Here is a 20,112-nt window from a genome sequence, read left to right as displayed (position 1 = left end):
TATTAACAAAGTCCTTTTTTTAAACATTTGGTAGTCATTCAAGTTTATGTGGTTTTGTATATTTTAGGGTTTTTGACTTTGTTGTAACGTGGTACTGTATTGTTGTCTATGGCTGTAAAAGTGGCGCTGTAACAGATCAATATACATGATCTGTGTAATAAATTATTCTGCAAATTGACAAATATTGCAATAGAAGAATAAGCCTTTACCTACACACAAAACCATATTCTCAGCTAGAAGATTGCGTGTTGCCCATTGTCACATCAAATTTACACTTATATGGTCAGACAAACGTTTTATCAATGTGCTGTAAGGGGACATAGAACGTCCAACTGCTTTCATAATTGTTCATAGGCGCAATATGTGTGTAGAACATTTTGACCAAATATAATTAACTTTGATATCAATGTTATCGAAAAAATTAATGTTTCGAAAAAACCATGCGCCCATAAACATATGCCACGGCCTAAGATGGGCGAGTATGCAGAGCTGTAGATAACAGTCACGGTAAATACTCAAGATTTACGATGCGAAAACTCGGTGTTCCACCTTACTAGTTCAGGTACAGGGCTTTGAAATACAACCTTGGTTGTATATCATTTTGGTTCCATGCGTCTTGCACAGCTTTTAGGAACATTTCAATTCACCAATCAAAAAGTACGATAATTGACTACTTCAGTTGAATTTAACATCTTATTTCAATGTAGATTTCTAAAACATTCCTTTACAAATGAGTTTCACGTGTGTATAGAGGTATATAGAGGCATTAATGAGTAATTGACAAGTAATTAAGTTGCATAAATGATGTAATCATCACAAGCATTAGGCAGACTAGTTCTTTTGGTTGAGAAAGAAACAATTATGTCATTTTATCTCCAAGTCTAGAATGGTGAAATCCATTCTTGAATGCATTGTTTTCAATGATTTCTTGAAGTGAGGAAAATGACAACATTACAATGACATTTTCTTACATTTCTATATGCAAGTCGATGTAATTGGCTAAAAGTACACTACCCAAGGTTGTCCCATACCTTGAACACAATTATGCCAACCGGTCCCCTCCCCGTATTCCTTGAATAAAACACTTGACGTACAGGGGCAGAAGCTGCGATTTTTACGAATACTTTCGCGAGAGGCAAAGCTATACTTTGGAGTTTTTCTGTTTTCCTCATTATGCTTCAGTTATATTTTTTGTTATTTTAAACAAGACACATGGTCAGTGCAAATTGATTTAATGACTTGATCCAAATATTACAATAATGACTATAATATATCCGTGCAATGACTTTTTTCATAAATGTTAAGCTGACGTGATGTTTGACTCTATTGGTACACTGTAAACAATAATGCTCTTGCTATGCTCTCGCATGTATATTTTTATTATACAAAAACAAATTAACAATCTCTAATTTATCTTTAATGGTATCTATATGACTATCATGTCTGCTTCGTCTTTGAAAATTTCGTAACATACGCACTCGTTTTATTCGCCCGGCGACTCACATCCCCTTGACTTCTCACACTGCACATATACCGTAGACATGGAGCACACGGCAAGTTCATAGAGGTCGTGTTAACGAAGTCGTTTACCAAAATATGATAGAGTTGGTTGCAAGCCTGAACATAGTGTAAGTGTGAAAATATCCCTGAATTCATTGAAACCTATTCTTGATTTTGAAAGAGAACGTGCCATCCTGTAAATGTCAAATCTTGAAATGGTTCAGGAAGTAAAGTAAAACCATGAACGGCAAAGATAATTTTATCGAATTCCATTTATGGTAAATGACGGCAAGTTGTCACTCAAAATAGTTTTCATTTCCTTGCCGTCATGTATTTATTCTTTAGTTTGAAATACTTATCAAACCTTATTTGCATTAAATCGTGACTCGTTTACATTGTCATAAGGGGTTGGTTAGAGTTGGGAGTATTTAAATATTCAAGACACGTAGCCAGTTACACCTTATCAAAAGGTTTCTATAATCAAAGATTCAAATTGTCCAGTGTGTCAAACTACGAATATGTTAACGACTTACTCAGGAGCCAATCTGATTAAAATCAGATCTGTGGAGTACGGCGACGTCTATACTCACGCTATACGCTACGTCTATACTCTTGCTGTCGTGTAGTGTGAGGCGACAACAAGAGAATACCGCGTTAGTATAGACGTCGCGGTACATCTGATTTTAATCAGATTGGCTCCTGAGTAAGATATTGCTCCAAGATATTGTCTTTCCAAGTTTTCTGAGTAATTTTTTCCAAAGCATGTTTCCAAAATCGCATTCACAAACAAACCCGGAATGTTTTGGTTTGGAATATCAGTATCAAAATCTCAGATTTGTTTCAATAAACACACGTTCTTGGATAGCTGGCTGCTCACTGGATGAAATCGGCAAAGACATGATGCAAATGCTTTCCCGGTGTGTGTGTGCATATACACGTGAAAGTGCATACATGTCTCTGTGTGTGCATGTGTACTCGCGCGCCAAATACATTGCTGTGACCCCTCGGGAGGGTCAGTGCTTGATATAGTGTGCAGTTCAGTATCATAAAAACACAAATTATTTTTAAGTAGAAACTGGGACTTCCTAGCTCTTTGTGTAATAGCGATAATTCCCCGACGGTAGTTTTAACAACATGAAACTTGAACGGTTACAAAGGAGCTGTTTCTACCTGGAACTTTTTGTCATAAAATATACGAGTGTATGTGCCTAAAATTGTATATATTTGTTATATATATGAGTGTGTCTTAAAATGTGTTGCATTATATTATTTTCTGAAATTGCAACACAAAATATACAATATTATTTTTATTATTAATCTTTATTTAAATTCGATAACTCCATACCTCTTTTCATGAAGGTCGAATAGATAAAAGAAAACAATTATAAAACAGGTACAAAAACTTGAAAACACATGAAACACAACTATAAACAGGGAAAAAAATTACGAAGACGCATTGGACAATAGAATACAAATATTATGACAAGATTTCTTAAAACTAGTCAGTGACTCGGAGTCCCTGATGGCTTTGGACATATTGTTGTATACGGTATACACAACCATATATATATATATATATATATATATATATATATATATATATATATATATATATATATATATATATATATATATATATATATATATGGTTTATATATATAAACGGCCTCTTCTGCTTCATATCTGGACATTTTACTTGAAAGTGACTCTAATGGTCACCTTTCTACAAGGCTATATGACAAGAGAGATGATCTCAACTGCAGTATAATCAATTTTCCACACCTCATCAGTAATATTCCACTCTCACCAGCTTATGGGGTATACATTTCCCAGCTTATTCGATATCCAAGAGCATGCAGTTCATATGATTTTGTAGAGAGACATGGCCATGTCTCTTACAAACTGTTAAATCAAGGTTCCACCAGAGCAAGAATTGTCTCTACATTCAATCGCTTTTTGGCAGGTATCTTAAGCTGGTAGATAAATACAATATCTCTCTTCGACAAATGATCGCTGATGGCATCGGTGACATTCGACCTTAGTTAGTGACCACTACCTATCTGACTTACAGATTGATATATGGCGAGTATATATATATATATATATATATATATATATATATATATATATATATATATATATATATATATATATATATATATATATATATATATAACAGATGCTACTTGATCTAAAGATGCTACTTTATTCCCCTACCGTGGTACAAAAGCTTGAGAAGAGCTGGAGAGACTCTTAACAGTAACACGTAGTCCAAGAGAGATATACATGCCCTCATGAATAGTAATGACATCTCATGAATAATAATAATTGAATTGTATTCTATAGGCCTATACGATGCTCCAATACCGCCGTAAATGAACTGACAAAATTGTTATACCCTCCCTATTTTTTGGCAGCCAACGGCCATGTGCAATCAATTTTGAATGAACATTTATCTTCTCAGACTTTTGCAGACGATTGTATAATGTAAATCTCTTTTCTGCACCTGTCGTCTTACTTGTTCTCACGAAGTAGCTCAAAGACTTATTCGTATTATCAGTGAACATTTGATTTTATTTAAATCATACAAATGCCGTGACATTGTCACGTAGGAATAGTAATAACCTATAGATGCAAAACCTGAATATATATATCAACAAAATACAATGCTTTTTGTAATTAGATTAAAACGACTGAAGAAAGATTGCACTAAACATTAGCTTCATTACCAATTTGTTGCGTGTCGAAAATAGAAATATTAATTTAGCCAACACTAAATTACGAACTCAACTTTCTCGCTGACACAAATTTTAAAATATAAGACGATAAATCGAACAGTTTCATATTTCCAAGATAATGACATATTGATTTCATAAGAAACTGGGATGAGAGAGAGGACGGCCATCGTTTGTTACCTATTCATGCAACGACAAATACTTGTACGGCTGATCTCTAAAGGTCAAACCTGCTCCATTATCTTCATTGCCAGCAACAGATGAAATCGTAATGTAACACGCTTGCTTGCTCAGGAATCGTATGAAAAATATACCAACTTCACGGAAATTGAATTACAATAATTATCTACCATTTATTAGGTATAATTTTACATTTCTGTTGGTAAATGAGGGCTTGGTAATATTGATAACATCGAAATGACCAAATACTTTCATGAATTTATGCTTCTATGGTTAGCCATATCACATGAATCAAATAGATTTATAGATTTAATAAAACATTAACAAATTCAGAGGGCTTCCGGCTATTAAAGTTGAACAGTTAGTTGACCCAGACGAGGAGCAATGTGTAAAGTACACATGGATGGTAAATATTTTACGTTATAAGCACCAAAGTAAGTATTACAACAGTAAATATGAATATGCAAAGTAAGTATGGTGATCCATGAATCACTGTCTACTTTTGGAGAAACAGATGAAAAAATATGCCCGCTATATATAGCGTCAATCACGGCTTTCATATCTATTAGTGTAATACAGTACGCGGTAGAATCTATTCCAACTGAAATATTATTTTTTTTAGTGTAAACGTCAGGTAGCATAAAACATAAATGGTGTGTACTTATTTATTCTTGATAATTATCTATGACTAAATTAACGTGTAATGGTTAAAGATAAATACTGACACAAGGTCCTCTTCAGATTTCCTCGTCAAGTTCCATTAGATTGTGCCATTGTGGAACGGGTTGATCAGGTGTGTTTAATATCTTACTCCAATGTTCCAGTTCACTATCCTCAGTCGCTTGACTGCCAAGCCGAACTTCCCCAATAGGTTCATCAGTTCGAATTCGATCACGATCATATACTGTCATGACAATGCTGGTATTGTTCTCGATATCTTGAAGGCTGCAATTCCCGACGGAGAATGTAAACGCTTCCTTGAAGACAGGGGTGGACGTTTTCTTCCGTACACGAGTTTGCTTACGTATGTTGAGTCTTGTTGTCTTTGTGCTGTCCGACACAGAGTATTCAACTTTCACATACGGATCTAAAGGAAAATAAGATACAGCGTTCAGAACGATCTTACAGCCCATTTACCTTGGTGATCCGATTCGATGATAGTCGGATAGCGTAAGGAAAGATTTATTTGACAAGAAACGCCAGTAATACCTTTATTTGAATAGGAATTTATAGTATCACTTGGGAATTCCTGAAGCAATAGCATACGAATATTATCTAATCAAACGCTCACTATTGATGAATGCGCCTGGCTTTTCAAACATTCTGCAACTGCTCCGTGGTGCCAGTAAATTATTATTTTATCCTTTTACCAAGAAATATTCTGAAATGAGGCTCATACTTCAACTTTCTCAACAAACCTATCATCAAATCTAAAGTGAAACACATAGGCTTTCAAACTGAAGGTCGAATTCTACATATCGCGGAAGAGGCAAAATAGTGATATGAAAAAAGGCATTATACAGTATGCGTCACATTGACGTCATCATCGCCTTGGAGTTAGAATTTATCCATGCATTCCAGGATTGATGCGGCTTGTATCTATCTGTAAATATTTGTGTAAATTATGTAATTGAACCAAAATTGATTCCTGCAGTTGGCCATCATAAAATAATTGAAAATATCAACATTGTTTGACGTCATGGGATTCATAAAAGACGGGTTTCATTCTCCACTGAAGAAAAATATTTGCCCAGAAATTTCGTGTAGGAACTTTTGTATGAGTAAGCTGAAAAGTATTATCCGATAAAGCTTTTGAAGAGGTTACCCCATTTGCTTACGTCGGAAAAGACAGAAACAACTTTTTAACAATTTCTACAACGGCTTCTATGCAACAATGAAGCTTGCATTCCATTAAGTTGGCTGTACAAATATAAATTTGCTCTCATGCTTTATTTCGCCAAACAAGGTTTAAATTTTTCTATCAAAAGATTTCTCGAAAAGTTTACCCTCAACGCGATAAAAAGAGAGACCAAGTAAATTCGCAAATGATGAACAAAGTGTATTTCTTATATCCTATATCCTATATAGTTGTGAATGTGTCATATTGTTCATATATGCTTCTTTTCATGACTATGCAGGTCAAGTAACATTCATAATATTTGCCTATTTTCTGGACAAGTACTATAAGATCAGCCTCGCTAAGTATTGTGGTATTTCCCTGAAGCCATCAATTATTCGTGTGTTTGTAAAGTATGATTCATACGTTCCCGCCTATGTCTACCTCTTCAAAGAACCATTACTTTTCCTGACATGGGATATTTTTAAAATATTTGGTTTCTGGTTTACGAGTCGACCACTGAAGGAGACGTTCCGGAAGGTGTTTGCTGCTAAAAATACTTGATCATTTTCATTCTGCCTAATTTTGCTGAAATCCGCTAAATTTGCGAGAGCAAGGTCAAAACGTGCGTCATCACACGTTTTAAATTAATGATGCGGACTTATGAAACAAGAACCATTCATTCGGTCTTCATAGTTTTCTTTGAAATGACAGCAAAATTGAATATTAACGTTAACTTATCGTTACGTACAATTCATTTCTGAACGTGATATGAATTTATGTAATAACATCTTTGAGAGATGTGGACTAAGTTGCTAAACTTCGGTAAAAGCACTTAAAGTCTGTTTTTTGACTGTTTTCCATAGATAATGGTTTTATTTATGTCAGTGAAATACCAAATTCTACTCACCAGGCGCGCCAGTTATTCCATTACGTGGTAAATCTTTGCCCTTGACGATTGTCACAATGATACGTTTCTGCCTGGGTTGATAGCAAGCAGAGACGTTGAGCATACCCAGATCCTAGTAAAGACACAGAAAGGGAAAATTAAGCTGTGGGCGTATTTGTTAAAAATCGGGAGTGGAGACTGCTAAACAACCTTTGTATAGCCTTGGGGGCCCTTTATAATTAAAGACGATTTGCCTTGTATCCTGTTGATACGGAGCGAGCGGCCCAACCTCGAACATGTTTTATGATATGTAATAGTTTGTTGTTGACATGCAGACTTGAAATCAGGCACGTTCCGCTGAATATTCACCAGTGAAAAGCCACAAGCTAAATCAATCCAAGTATGCGGTCATACTCATTCCTTGCCTCAAAGTAGGACACAGAAGTCATCTATCCTTACAGAAGATTGACTTCAACATTCTAAAGCGCCATTGAGTATGTGAATACTATACATACAACCTACAGAAATACGATTCTGTACACATTGAATAGACCTATGCACTTAGTATGGAATACAAATTGGTCTTTTACACTTGACTGAACAACTGTTGTCACCAGGACCTTTGAGGTTCATATGCTCTATGTCAAGCAGACTTACAAAGTGTAGTAGAACTATATGATCAATACACTCAATGTTGATATAGAGTCTATTACAGATGTTCATTAAATATGCAAATGAACACATAATCTGAAAGCAACGCCCACCAAACTTTAACATGATAAGACCATAGATCTGTTTGATTACTTATATACTTACATCAAATTGGGTTGAGTAATAATTTTTGAGAGAAGGCCAAATGCACAAATTCATTAATTATGAAAATTGTCATCAATTATGCAGACCATATCAACCAAAATTTGATCAGATCTAGATTTTTCCATGCTGATGCTATGCAATAAATTGCATGAAATTCTGATTAATGGTTTTTAAGTCATGACAGGAACAAAATCCGTCTGTGGACGGAGGGACGGAGGGACGGACGAACACACACACACACAAACACACACACACACACACACACACACACTAATTGTGGACATCGTGTGTAAGCATCGAATTTTACAAAAGCTGAAGATTAATTGTCAAGTCTTGTGCGATTGTAAACTAATGAAAATAATCACAATCCTTCAAAGTAATGTAATTTTTCCAGGATATTACAAGGTCAAATTTGATTCGATAACCTTCCAATCGGAGGCTTTCTAGTAAGTGTCTCTAATCTACCCTACCTTCTAAAAACCAAGGCTTCTGTTAGCCTGTTTCATAACGTAACATATGTGAATGGTTGTCAAGACAATACTTCTTATGGAACAATTTATTGCAAAACTACGGCTACTCTTATGAAATCAGTAATATTGGGAAGTTTTTTATTATGAAGTGGATCCAGTGAAAAGTGGGCCGGTCTACATTTCGCCCAGTATGCATTCTCTGTACTGATTTACAATCCCATTTTAAAGATATCAATGGAATCCACAAATGTACAGTTGGACACAGGCGCAAAGGTCTGCAGAGAAGCAATCGTTAGGAGTGGTAGAACGAATATGCAGGTCCAGTGTTACAGCTTTTCCTAATCTAACTACAGCTACGATGTGATAAATTAAAACAGCTCTGAGGTTCTGTTCGGGATTCTCCTAAATGTTGAGTAGCTTTATGATTGTCCCAAGCTTTTGTTATCACTAGCACATATAAACAGCGTCTTTACAGTTTCTGCGGCTTCTGTGCTTGATCCACATGGTATCAATTTTGCTACGGCTTGTGGTTTAAAAGCCTTTTGATCATGTTGGAAAAATGCGTTGTCAGTTCTTTGTCTGCCAAGTATTAGTAGTAAGCAGAAAATCATATCATTTGACAACCGAAACGGACAACGAACAACCAGGATGTTTATTCAGATTCGATTCTCATCTTTGGATTGACTGTATTCAAAGCCGCGTGATTCAGCCGGATGCATTCGTTGTGACGTCATTACAACGTGACAACGAAATGCTCACCAGGAAAGATTACTGGGACATTGGAGTGATGTCAACAGTTAATGAGATCTTACAGTAATTACGCGTACCTACATTACGTATTGTGTTAGACTAAAAGTAACAAAGTCGCTCATTTTTTACTTTTTTTTATCAAGAAAACTTGGAATACTTTAATGGGGGTACAAAATGACGATGGTAAATGTACACAGGTCAAAAATAATGCAAATGGATGATTTTTTGTGTGACTTCTCGACAAAACGGATTTTTCCTGTTCCGTCTTGCTTTACCATGACAAAATAATTTTATGACGAAGGGAGGGGAAACTGTTATCCTTATCTAAAAGGCACCACCAATTAACACTTAATTACAAGAGTTTGCATGAGGTCCAAACTTTAAACAGCAGTGTATGTTCAGCTATGCATAGTGACAATTCTGCAGGGAACTGGATTTCTTAGTACAGATCGTAAAACCTTTCTCTGAATGTTTAATCTTACCTGCATGTGAGCAGAGTTGATGTTGTGCACTATTTATCACCTCATCACTCTTAGATTTCAATACCTGTTTGTAAATATTCATCCCTTGCTGTAAAATATAATGCCTCTAACCATCGTCATTACATTTACTTAAATCTTCGAAAACAGGGACAAACTCACCTCAGTGTCGCTTTTCGGTTGTAAATCTTTCCACATACGAACTTCGTGAGAAAAATCCATCGTTCCGAGCAATAACTGAACTTCACCTAGGAACTCGTCTCTTTTTAAGTTGGAACTTTTATTGAACGTTTTCATTCTTAGCTTCAGATGACGAAAATCCGATGCATTCAGGCCATCGAAGTAAAATTCTTCGTTGAAAATGGGATCTTTGGTACGTTTAATAGTACGAGTGTGCTTACGTTGTTGCTTTCCAGGCATCAGGTAGAGCTTGACATATGAATTCGTATTATGCGGCAATGAGTTGAAGCTCCCTATACGTTCCGCTTTGATGATGACGACTTTCAGTTGTCTTGTTTCCCAGAAATACTCCAAGGCAAATTTCAATTCTCCAAGATCCACAGACGGCTGCTTTTGTAGTCGACTCATGAACCATTCTGGATGCGGCGAACCATTACGGCGATGTAGAGCTCGTGGATTAAAATTTCCTGTGTGAACCACGTCACTGCTGTTACGTCGCATGACTACAGGGCTTGGTTCTACGGAGCTAGCATCTGTTGACGAAAATTGCTCGGAGATTTCTGAAAAGAGGGAAACATCAAGTGATGACCGTCGTCTTTCGTATAGATTGCGTGGTCGCCGTAAGTTTTTCGGTGACTTCCGTTTGGAATGGTCTTTTGGCAATGTGTTACATTTGTATGAATACGAGCTGCAAGAGCTATTTGAAATGTTGTGTTTTGCCAAGCCACGCAGTTTATTCAGAGGAGAAAATCCCGATGACGTTTTACGTTCACGAGTCGGAGTGTAAACCAGTTCGTTTTCTTGCTCGACCGAATCGCATATCGGGCCCGTTGAACCGTTTGACGAGTTGTAAAGAGACTCATCAGCCCGAGAAAGTTTCCGTCGAGCTCGGCAAATAAGCGGTGATTCAGCTGGGCTGGATGAATCCGTGTTAAGGTGGTTATCACGACGTCGACATTGCGTCGGCGAATACAAAGGTAATGGCTGCAGACTTAAAGAAGTACGCGAACTTTCCGTGTTGCTGTCACTGTCCACACTTACATTAGAACAGTCAAACTGAAACAAGGCACTGGGACTGTGAGGACTACGAGGGCTGAGTGACAATGGTGTACTGCAAGTTGGAGAACCAAGAGGAGATGTAGCACGATGCTCACAGATCATGGGACTACTTGGTCTTGATAACTGGTGTTGTGAACTGCGTAAACACAGCTTTCCACAGGTTCCACTGTAATCTACTGAACTGTTCGAATTACAATCGGAAAAATGTCCACCGCAAGATTCATGATCTTTCTGTCGTGAAAACTGCGGTATAATGAATTCTGGAATACTGTCCGGGGTTACCACATTTGCTATCTTCCTTTGCGGACAAGTTGACTGTTCAGCTATCATATCTTCTTCGATTGTTCGTCTGTCTGGTTTGTACTTATTGAACAACCACATGTTTGCGGGGCCTAGGAGCTAAATGAGATCATGTACAGCACAGTCTGCACTATAGTTCTACATCTGACTCATTCACAACCGTACTCAATTTATATTCTCCACCTCTATCCGAAATGCACGCATGCTCCCACAGCGTATGCAAATAATTATGTTAAGCTGTACTAGTATATAGACGACCAATGTTGGCGATGGAGGGCGTACACGTCATTAGATACATGCTTGCCTAAATCCTAGTATTTGCAATGTGAAGAGCTGTAGCCTGTCCTCAGAGTCATATTGTCGCATTTCCGCATGCGATGTTACATTAGGCCTAAAAAAAAAATTGTGTGTTTCGGTAACCCGACCTACCTAGTTCAAACCCCCCGACCCTAAACTTTTTTTTGGACCTTGAAAACAAATCCCGCGAGATTGGCTGGGAAAAGTTTTAAATCACGCGTGATTTCATGACGTCATTAAACAACAATAGCGACTGCTTGTGCAAGCGTGTTTTCCGTAACATGTGAGAAATGCGATCACGTTCAAGAAAAAATGTAAAAAGTGTGAGAGGCTCCCCACCTAACTATCCAAAATGTTTTGTGTCGAGTTTGTGTTAATTCGTTTCAAAAATGTGTTCCTATATTCTTATCCGATTTTTTGTGTTAATGAAAATGTTTGTTTCACCTCGGATATTTGTAGGGAAGTTTGGATTAGTGTGTACGGTAATGTTTTGTTTGTGTGGGAAAGCTTATGGCGATTGTAAAAAGTGTGAAAGAGGCTCCCCACCTAACTATCCAAAATGTTTTTGTGTCGAGTTTGTGTTTGATTCGTTTAAAAAATGTGTTCCTACATTCTTATCCGATTGTTTGTGTTAATGAAAAGGTTTGTTTCGCCTCGGATATTTGTAGGGAAGTTTGGATTAGTGTGTACGGTACTGTTTTGTTTGTGTGGGGAAAGCTTATGGCGAGACGCAGCCGGACCTATGGTGTTACCACGCGTGGGTGTTACAAAGTTGATGAGTGGCCCTTTGACGCTTGCGTTTCGAAACCCAGGGTGTGGTTTCTCATCAGTCGCAATGTAGATTCTTTCGTTAGTTTGTGTTTGTGAAAATTTATTTTAATGTATTTTTAGTGATCTTGCTCTTCGAATAGCGAGGCAAGAATATCAATGTTTGGGTCTCGTTGTGAGTCCGTTTGGTGGTCTGGTTTGTTTGTTTTTTGTTTCTTTACTTCTGAAAATTTTGTTTTGGCTAGTGTGTCTTTTAGGTTTTTGTTTCTCTTGTAAGCAATGATTGGTGATTCTGGGAATAGATTCCTTAGTGTTGAGTCCTTCTCCAGTTCAGCCAAATGTTTCAAAAGACTTCCCTTAAGATCTTTTGTTTTGCTATGTAAGGGCTGTATGTTGTACTGAAGATGAGTTTGTTTGTTGTTTCTTTACGTGTACTTGTACAGTTTGTTAGTGTATTACGAATACTGTGGTTTATTTTTTCTGTTATATTCGTGATTTCATTGTTTTTGTATTCTCTGTCGAGTAGTTTGTTTCTAAAGAAAGCGACTTTTTTAGTAAAGTCGTCATTGTTGTTTCAAGTGCGAGCGTATCTAAGGATTTCACCTTTGATAAAGCCATTAAATGTTGCTGCTCGGGTGACACGATTTTCTTTGAAGAAATTGGAATGTGTCTGTTGGTTTAGTATGTGTTTTGATGTCGAGGATATTTTCTTGTGGTATCTTGCACCTTGAAAACTACTACATCTAGGAATGTAATTTCTTGTGTTGAGTTTTCGTATGAAAACTTAAACGTTGGGTGCATTGTGTGGATTTTTTGAATGAAGTTAGTGAGTTCGGTTTTGTGTTCCCAGAAAGATTGCAAAGACATCATCTCTGAATTTTTTCCAGAAGTGAATGTTGTTGTGGTTGTTTACGATTATTTTCTTTTCAAGTTCATGAAAAGCAATGTCTGCTATCTCTGGCGAGGCATTCGATCCCCATGCTGCAGCCGCGGGTTTGGTGGAAATATTGCTTGTTAAATTCAAAACTGTTGTGTTTTAGAATTAGTGAAAGCATTTCTATTAAGTCTTCCGTGGGTGGTTTTTTGATGCCGTAATTTGTTTGAAGCGAGGTTTGTGAGTTAAATGTTTCACTGACTAGCCGAATCGCTTCGTCGTGAATTGTGTTTGTGTCCATCGACACCACGTCGAGTGTTACAAGAAATGCATGTTGGGGGAAATTTGTTTTTTCTATTTCTTGTATGAAGTTTGTTGTGTCTTTTATATTTGACGGTTGTTGCTGGACCAGTGGTTTTATGAAGTAATCCAGGAATTCTGAAATTCTGTTAGTGGGACTGGAGCAGCCACTCCGAGTATATTGGTCTCCCTGCAAACGTTGAGTTTTCAGGCGGCGGTTTGTGAATTTTAGGCAATAAGTACCAATGCGGGGTACGGATTTTTATGTTTTTTGGATCGAGATACTTATAAGTATCATGGTCGATGTGTTTGTTCTCGTACATTTTGTTTAATAGTTCGTGTACTTTGTTTACTGTTTGTTCTGTGTCGTCACTGTCTAGTTGTGTATAATACTGAGTGTTGCGTAATTGTCTTTTGCATTCGTGTATGTAATCTTTTGTGTTGACAATGACGATGCCTTGACCCTTGTCGAAGGGTATTAAAATTTTCACATTTTCTTTTTTGCAGAGAAAAAAAAATTACCAAAAAAAAAAAAATTTTCCTACCTACCTACCCTATTTCTGAAGAGCATGTTACAGGAAACACACAATTTTTTTTTTTTTGGCCTTATTTATAGAAAGGTGCTCCTAAACAATTATCATTTACGTACAGAAGAGAGCGACAAAAATGGGCGAAAATTGTAGGAAATAAAGATTGGCTTGGGCAGCAACTTTTATTTCGGCGAATAAATGTATGTCTTGTTCAGGTTCAAATTTAGAGTTCTGGTTCAAAGTTCCTTAAATAGTACGGGGCTAGTGCTACACAGCCAACATGACAGAAAAAGCCGACGCACGGCCAGTGGGCTACAATTATTGCAGCTGCTTCAATACATGCAGTAGCTGCAATCTTCATAATTATACGTTGGTTTTCTCAAATCGATATTGTTCTTGCTATTGTCGAAGTAATCCACAAGGAACTCATGTCGTTACAATTAATTGCCAAATCTTCGCCTAAAAATGTCATTTGCTTCTCAAAGTTGATTTGACGATACACAACATCTGTCTGTAAATAACAAAAAGGGGAAATCTTTCGTAGTTTTGTAATGTAAGTTGAAATTTGCAGCAAGAGACAAAACTTTAAGAAACATTAGATTCACAAGATTTCGAAAAGCAAAAAGTCCAAACATAGAGGTAGAGAAAGCAAGATACCAATCAACCTCCGTAATATTTGTTGACCAGAATGTACTAGCTGTAAGGAACGTTCAACAAAATGAATAGCTTGGAAGTAATCTCTTGCAAGTCATTCATCGACAAAGCGTCGGTATCAACATAATTCATTTAAACGTTTGATCTGAAGATGTGATAAGATACAACAATATAGAAAACTATTTTGAAAATACTACACTTGATATTGCCTTGCAAAATGTATTAACCCTGTTGATCCGTATCCTACTACATGAGTTGGGAAAGTATTTCAAGATTTGATTATGTATACATTTTCATTAGTGTTATTTATTTAGCTGAACTCCTCTTTATCACTGGGTGAAAATGTACATTCAACAAATATACATTTAAGAACATTTCTCATTCGGAAACTGTGGATACTGTTCTTTAAAATATCAAAACAGGTATCATAAGTAAATACCGTATCACTTACAAATGAATATAACAGAACCTACCGTGTTAAGTATTTGATCAACACAAAGAAGCGCTGCTTACCAAAGAACATTATTTCAAAACAAAATGATACGTCTTTTTATCTAGTGTCATTGGACTTCTCGCCCTGCGGCATATACTCCGATTCGTGATTTTCTATTCAAGAAGGAATTGATCGTGACTTGATATATATATATCAGTTTGCATACATTACCTGGGGCAAACCGGAGCAAACATCCACGTTGCGATCGTACTAAGCATGCACGATTATATATTAAGTATACAATTTTTCAGTATACCTACCCAATCGTTCACCAACCAAATGTGATCTTGATAGTGAACTTTCTGGTAGGCTTATCAAAACAATTACAGTAACAGTCCACACCATGACACAATCTCCCATCACCGAAACGAACCACTTATCCAAAAATCTCTAAAATGTGTTCTGACATATCGGGCGAGGACTATTGCTAACTGCGTTCAATTCCCTCTCTGATTCCATTGTTGTCAACAATACCCTTCATGGTGGCCCTTTGAGGGCGTCATCACTCGAGGGCGCCCTCTAAGGGGTTAATTAGCTTTGCGGGCGGGTGGGGTGCTCATACCTCACCAGGACGAGGTGCTGCACGCTCATTTTCAGTAACATTAACTACAAGGTGACTCGATCGTAAAATAGTCATCTGTGCACCGGTTATTCACTCATATATCGCTTTATTCATCCATTTATCGTTTGACTCGACGCCACAACCCATGTTTTCTGTCATGGCTTCCAAAGGTAAAGGAAAGACAGGTGGAAAGAACGCCGGAAAAAGTCGCGGTGGCAAGCAGACACCCATTGCAGCAGACGGAACCCCGTCGAACTTCGAGCCTACTGTCGAGGCCGTCGCATCCACCTTACTTCAAGAGTTCCAGAATCTACGTCTCGAAGTCCAATCCATTAAAAACCAGGTAGACGGAAAGATCCACACCGGCAGGGAAGATGCTTCACCTGCTGCGGACGCTACTAATAAAGCAAATTTCCCGATGTTCAGTGATGTCCAAAGGCCCTCCGGGGAGTCCATCGATGAAAGCGCGGAAACATAACCAACGTCACCAATGCAGCAGACTTGCGTCGCCTGATAACAGCGGACGGACAGTTACAACAAGACTTACGAGATCTCCAACGGCAGTATGTGCCAGAGTTCTTCAACCAGAGCAAACAACCTAAACCCGGTAAGTCGCAGCGTTTTTTGACCAGAAAGGACAATACAACTCGCTCCGTTGCATGGCCTCACATAGCTGCTCAACCAAGACCGTTCGGGGCTGGCAAAGAAATCACTTTCGACAATATGACGCTCAACGAATTTGTGGAAGGGTTCACTGCGATTTTACTTTCGTCAGATGTCACAGACAAGGAAAAACGGTTACGGTTGCAACACCTTAACATGCTAATGCGGTACGCATCCGTCTTCCCATGGGACGCTGTCCTTAAATTCCATGGAGCATTCCTACAGGACATAGAGTACGGTCGCCGATCCTGGGACAGCGACGGCACGGATTTGAAAGAACTTTATTTATATCCGCGCGCATCTGAGAAGAAACAAGGGCGAGCGTCACGCGCTAACAAGAATAATGATGACAGCGTCCAGTATTGTTGGGCTTGGCAAGACGGCAAATGCAACGACAAATCCTGCAAATATAGCCACATATGCAGTGCGTGCTTCAAATATCGCAATCAGCGGGTTGACCACCCGAAGTCCAAATGTCCGTACAACGATCCCACATACAGAGAAGACAAGAACAGAAAGTCGAAATCCGGCCAGGTATTCAAAGATGAAAAAGACAAATACTCATTTGTATCTGTACATGAATCTTGTAATTTTACTTCAGTAGCAATTCAGTGTAACATTGTGGGACAGGACTCTTCGTTTCATGCACCAACAACATTCTTAGATACTACTGTACAAACTTTTAATTGTGTCACATTGTGTAGTAAGAGCACCCAAACAGAAGGGCGTTCAATTGATCTTTGTGCAGGTACAATATTATCAGGGATAAACGATTCATTTTGTAACAAAATACAACATCCCTTGCCCTGCCATCAGTACTCCCCAAGCACTAGCCAACACAGCCAACTTTACGAGGGCATTACTGACCACACCACCATTAGCAAATTTGCTCAAAAATGTAATGATTGTCTCTCGGAAGTTCGCCCATGCACATGTTCATTGCCTGAGAGCATCGTACCGAGGCTTGAAGAACCGCATTTCGACAATGCCTCGTACCATCTTACGCACTCGCTAAATTCAGGGGAGGGCCCCAATGACGCTCCACCCAAGGTTTCCAATGTCGACCGAGCCTTTGAATCCCAATCTAGCACATTGAGACCAGAAGCCAAAGCTTTTGTTCCTTTTTCACATTCGCGCGGTCCAGCGCTCAGCGACGATTTCCCTGAGATAAGGTCACGTGATTTACACAGTCGGGTATGTTCATCGGGTATCCCTAATTTTCGGGGTTTGCGGATACCAGTCAAGTCGAATTTGCAAATCCCAATCTGGCGGGCTAAATTGCAGGACTATAATGACTAGTATAATACATTAGTAACTATGTGTGTGTAAAATATATTTGAGTGCATCCTATGTAAATTGGCTAACTGACTAGCTCTGTGACTCAAATTCAACCTTACAAAACTCGTAGTTCTCTCACAGGTATAACAAAATCGTTGTTACCGATATATTTATCTTCTGTTATCAGATGAGGGCGGTGTTATGATTCTCTTTGGAATTTCGGCAAGCATGGCTCATTTCACACAGTGGCTGTGAACTTCGGTACGTATGGCTCGTTTCACACAGCGGCTTTGAACTTCAAGTGTACTGATTGTCAATTCCGTTGTTTCACTGAATGGCCCTGGTATTCTCAAATCAAGATATAATACAAACGAAGATTCAATAATTTATCATTGTTTTGCTATCATCGTCACCGCCGTTGCTGATTGTTACAGTGGGTATCATATGTTGTCGCTATTCAGAAATACTTGCCATTATGAGCAAAACGAGAGATCATGCATGAAATATTAGGAAAATATTCTGAAAGATATATGAATTGTGTTTATCTTATTGGTACTGGGACGTTCAGATGGAATTGGCTGTAAAAGTAAAATGCACTAGTTACACTGGAAATATTCATAAATGTTCATAGAGATGTATCCGTTGACGCCAATAATAACTTACTGTCGTAAAATACGTAAGACATGGCACTCTCTGTGCACAATTTAAAGATTACAACTATGTGTTTGGTAAGAATGAAGACCTCATTAAAGGAACTTTCCAATCATTGAAATTAATTTGACTTGGAAGAGGAATTAGGTCACAATGATGTTATGCTTCTAAGTGTTACCAAAGAATGATACACTGTAGATTTGCAGATATACTGTTCTGTGTGCCCTTTATGTAACTCATCAACAGGTTGCTATAGTCAGAGTTCATTTAACCTGCAATGATTTTACCCTAGAAAAAGGGTTAATGAACCGATTGTACTGGAAAACCTGTGTCAAGATAACTTAACCAACCATCTTCGTTACTACTGTCTTTAAAACCGATGTTCATCAGGCAAGGAAAACTGAACGACGACATTGCCATTATCATTGGTAAATTTGTCTCCTACACTGTCATCCATAAAACACAATGCATGCATGAAATGAAATAGCTCTCCCAAAAACGTTGCATTGAAACACCGTCAAATACGACCCGTCACGTAATTTTCCAAGTATTGCAGAGCGGAAAAGAAGCTAAACCCGAATGAAATACCTAATCGGTTATTTTAATATTGTTTCATATTCCATAATTATGATATCAATATACTTTTATTGAAATGCAGAACAACTCCACCTGAGGTAAATGGTTGGTTTTCAAAAGAGGATTTTCTCCAAATTTCCAGACCTAGTTTTACGTACATGCAAGCCCAAATCTGGGAGTAACTATCTTGATGCGTTTAATTGAAATCGATGATGTTGGGTTCTTAACTTGAAGGAGTTCAATACGTTTTTAGCATTTCAATAGGTCTCAAAGCTGTCAGTCTCATAATTCACATTTCAAATTCTCAAAATTATGGCAACTTTGACTTGTGTTTGAGGAAACATTGACTCCTTGGAACGTTTCACAAATAAATGCATTTTTATAACTTTAAGGTTGGTTGTCTGCATCGGGATGACTTTTAGCCATGGTCAGGCAACTGCACAAAGTGTTGATTCATCCTTCAAGGCCGAAAGTGAGAGCAGAATTCTCGAAGAATGCGGATCAGCATGGATCCAAGGCCCAAAGGAATAATGGCTTAAAGGTATACTATCACCTGTTCCAATTTTGCCACAGGTACCATGGAAAGAGAAAATCTAACCAATCACAGATTTTAAGCGGGTGGCCGCTTTTTAAAAACAGCGCCCTCACATGGGCATTTTGCATATCAAGGAACGCCCCTTTGACCATATATAGGCATATTTAGATTACAGGTGACTGGTTTTTTGTTTTTTTTATATTTAAAGAATTTTATTGGGTATTTTCCTTATAATGTTACAATTCTTTATGCTAGTGTACTAGTTTTTCTCTGTAAATACATCAATTATCGCACAAATAATAATATAGGAGACCACTTTTCCAAGTGCACTGTCATCTTGTTATTCTTTTTTGCAATGAAGTTCTCTATCTGATATATCCGTCGTATGAAAGACACCAATCCTGCAAAACTTGGCTTAACACCGTTCATTTTACAGTAATAGGTGTGTTTTCTCACAAGTAAACTAATAAAGTTAACTAACAGAGATTCATTCGGATCTGAAATAACCAAGCAGAGTTTGCTTGGTGGTGAGCTCAACTCTAGAGCGTCTCCCCAATAAAGTAATAGATTCCTCCAAAGGGACACTGAAAATGAGCATGCATAAAATAAATGTTCATAGCTTTCAACTTCGTTCATGCAGAATGTACACAGAGGGTTGGAAATTTATTGGGATTTAGTTTGTGAAGTTTTTCATTGGTATAAAGAATATTACGTTGTAATTTAAATTGGAATTTCC

At 37.8% G+C, this 20,112-nt stretch overlaps 2 protein-coding genes across 2 annotated transcripts; one reads left to right on the top strand and one right to left on the bottom strand.

Moving 5' to 3' along the window:
* Nucleotides 1-4,055: 4,055 nt before the first annotated feature.
* LOC139122074 (uncharacterized) lies at nucleotides 4,056-11,370 on the bottom strand. Its single transcript, XM_070687452.1, has 3 exons — nucleotides 9,819-11,370; nucleotides 7,163-7,274; nucleotides 4,056-5,502 (listed from the first exon to the last, which is right to left on the bottom strand). The coding sequence occupies exons 1-3, from the start codon at nucleotides 11,274-11,276 to the stop codon at nucleotides 5,153-5,155; spliced, it is 1,920 nt and encodes a 639-aa protein (XP_070543553.1). The 5' UTR covers nucleotides 11,277-11,370; the 3' UTR covers nucleotides 4,056-5,152.
* Nucleotides 11,371-15,606: 4,236 nt separating this feature from the next.
* On the top strand, nucleotides 15,607-20,112 carry LOC139122073 (uncharacterized). Its single transcript, XM_070687450.1, has 2 exons — nucleotides 15,607-17,875; nucleotides 19,234-20,112. The coding sequence occupies exon 1, from the start codon at nucleotides 16,397-16,399 to the stop codon at nucleotides 17,633-17,635; it is 1,239 nt and encodes a 412-aa protein (XP_070543551.1). The 5' UTR covers nucleotides 15,607-16,396; the 3' UTR covers nucleotides 17,636-17,875; nucleotides 19,234-20,112.

Source organism: Ptychodera flava, chromosome 21 (genome assembly GCF_041260155.1).
Source record: "Ptychodera flava strain L36383 chromosome 21, AS_Pfla_20210202, whole genome shotgun sequence".
Classification (NCBI taxonomy): domain Eukaryota; kingdom Metazoa; phylum Hemichordata; class Enteropneusta; family Ptychoderidae; genus Ptychodera; species Ptychodera flava.
Note: the sequence above shows the minus strand (reverse complement) of the source record. Positions and strands in the feature narration are given on the sequence as shown.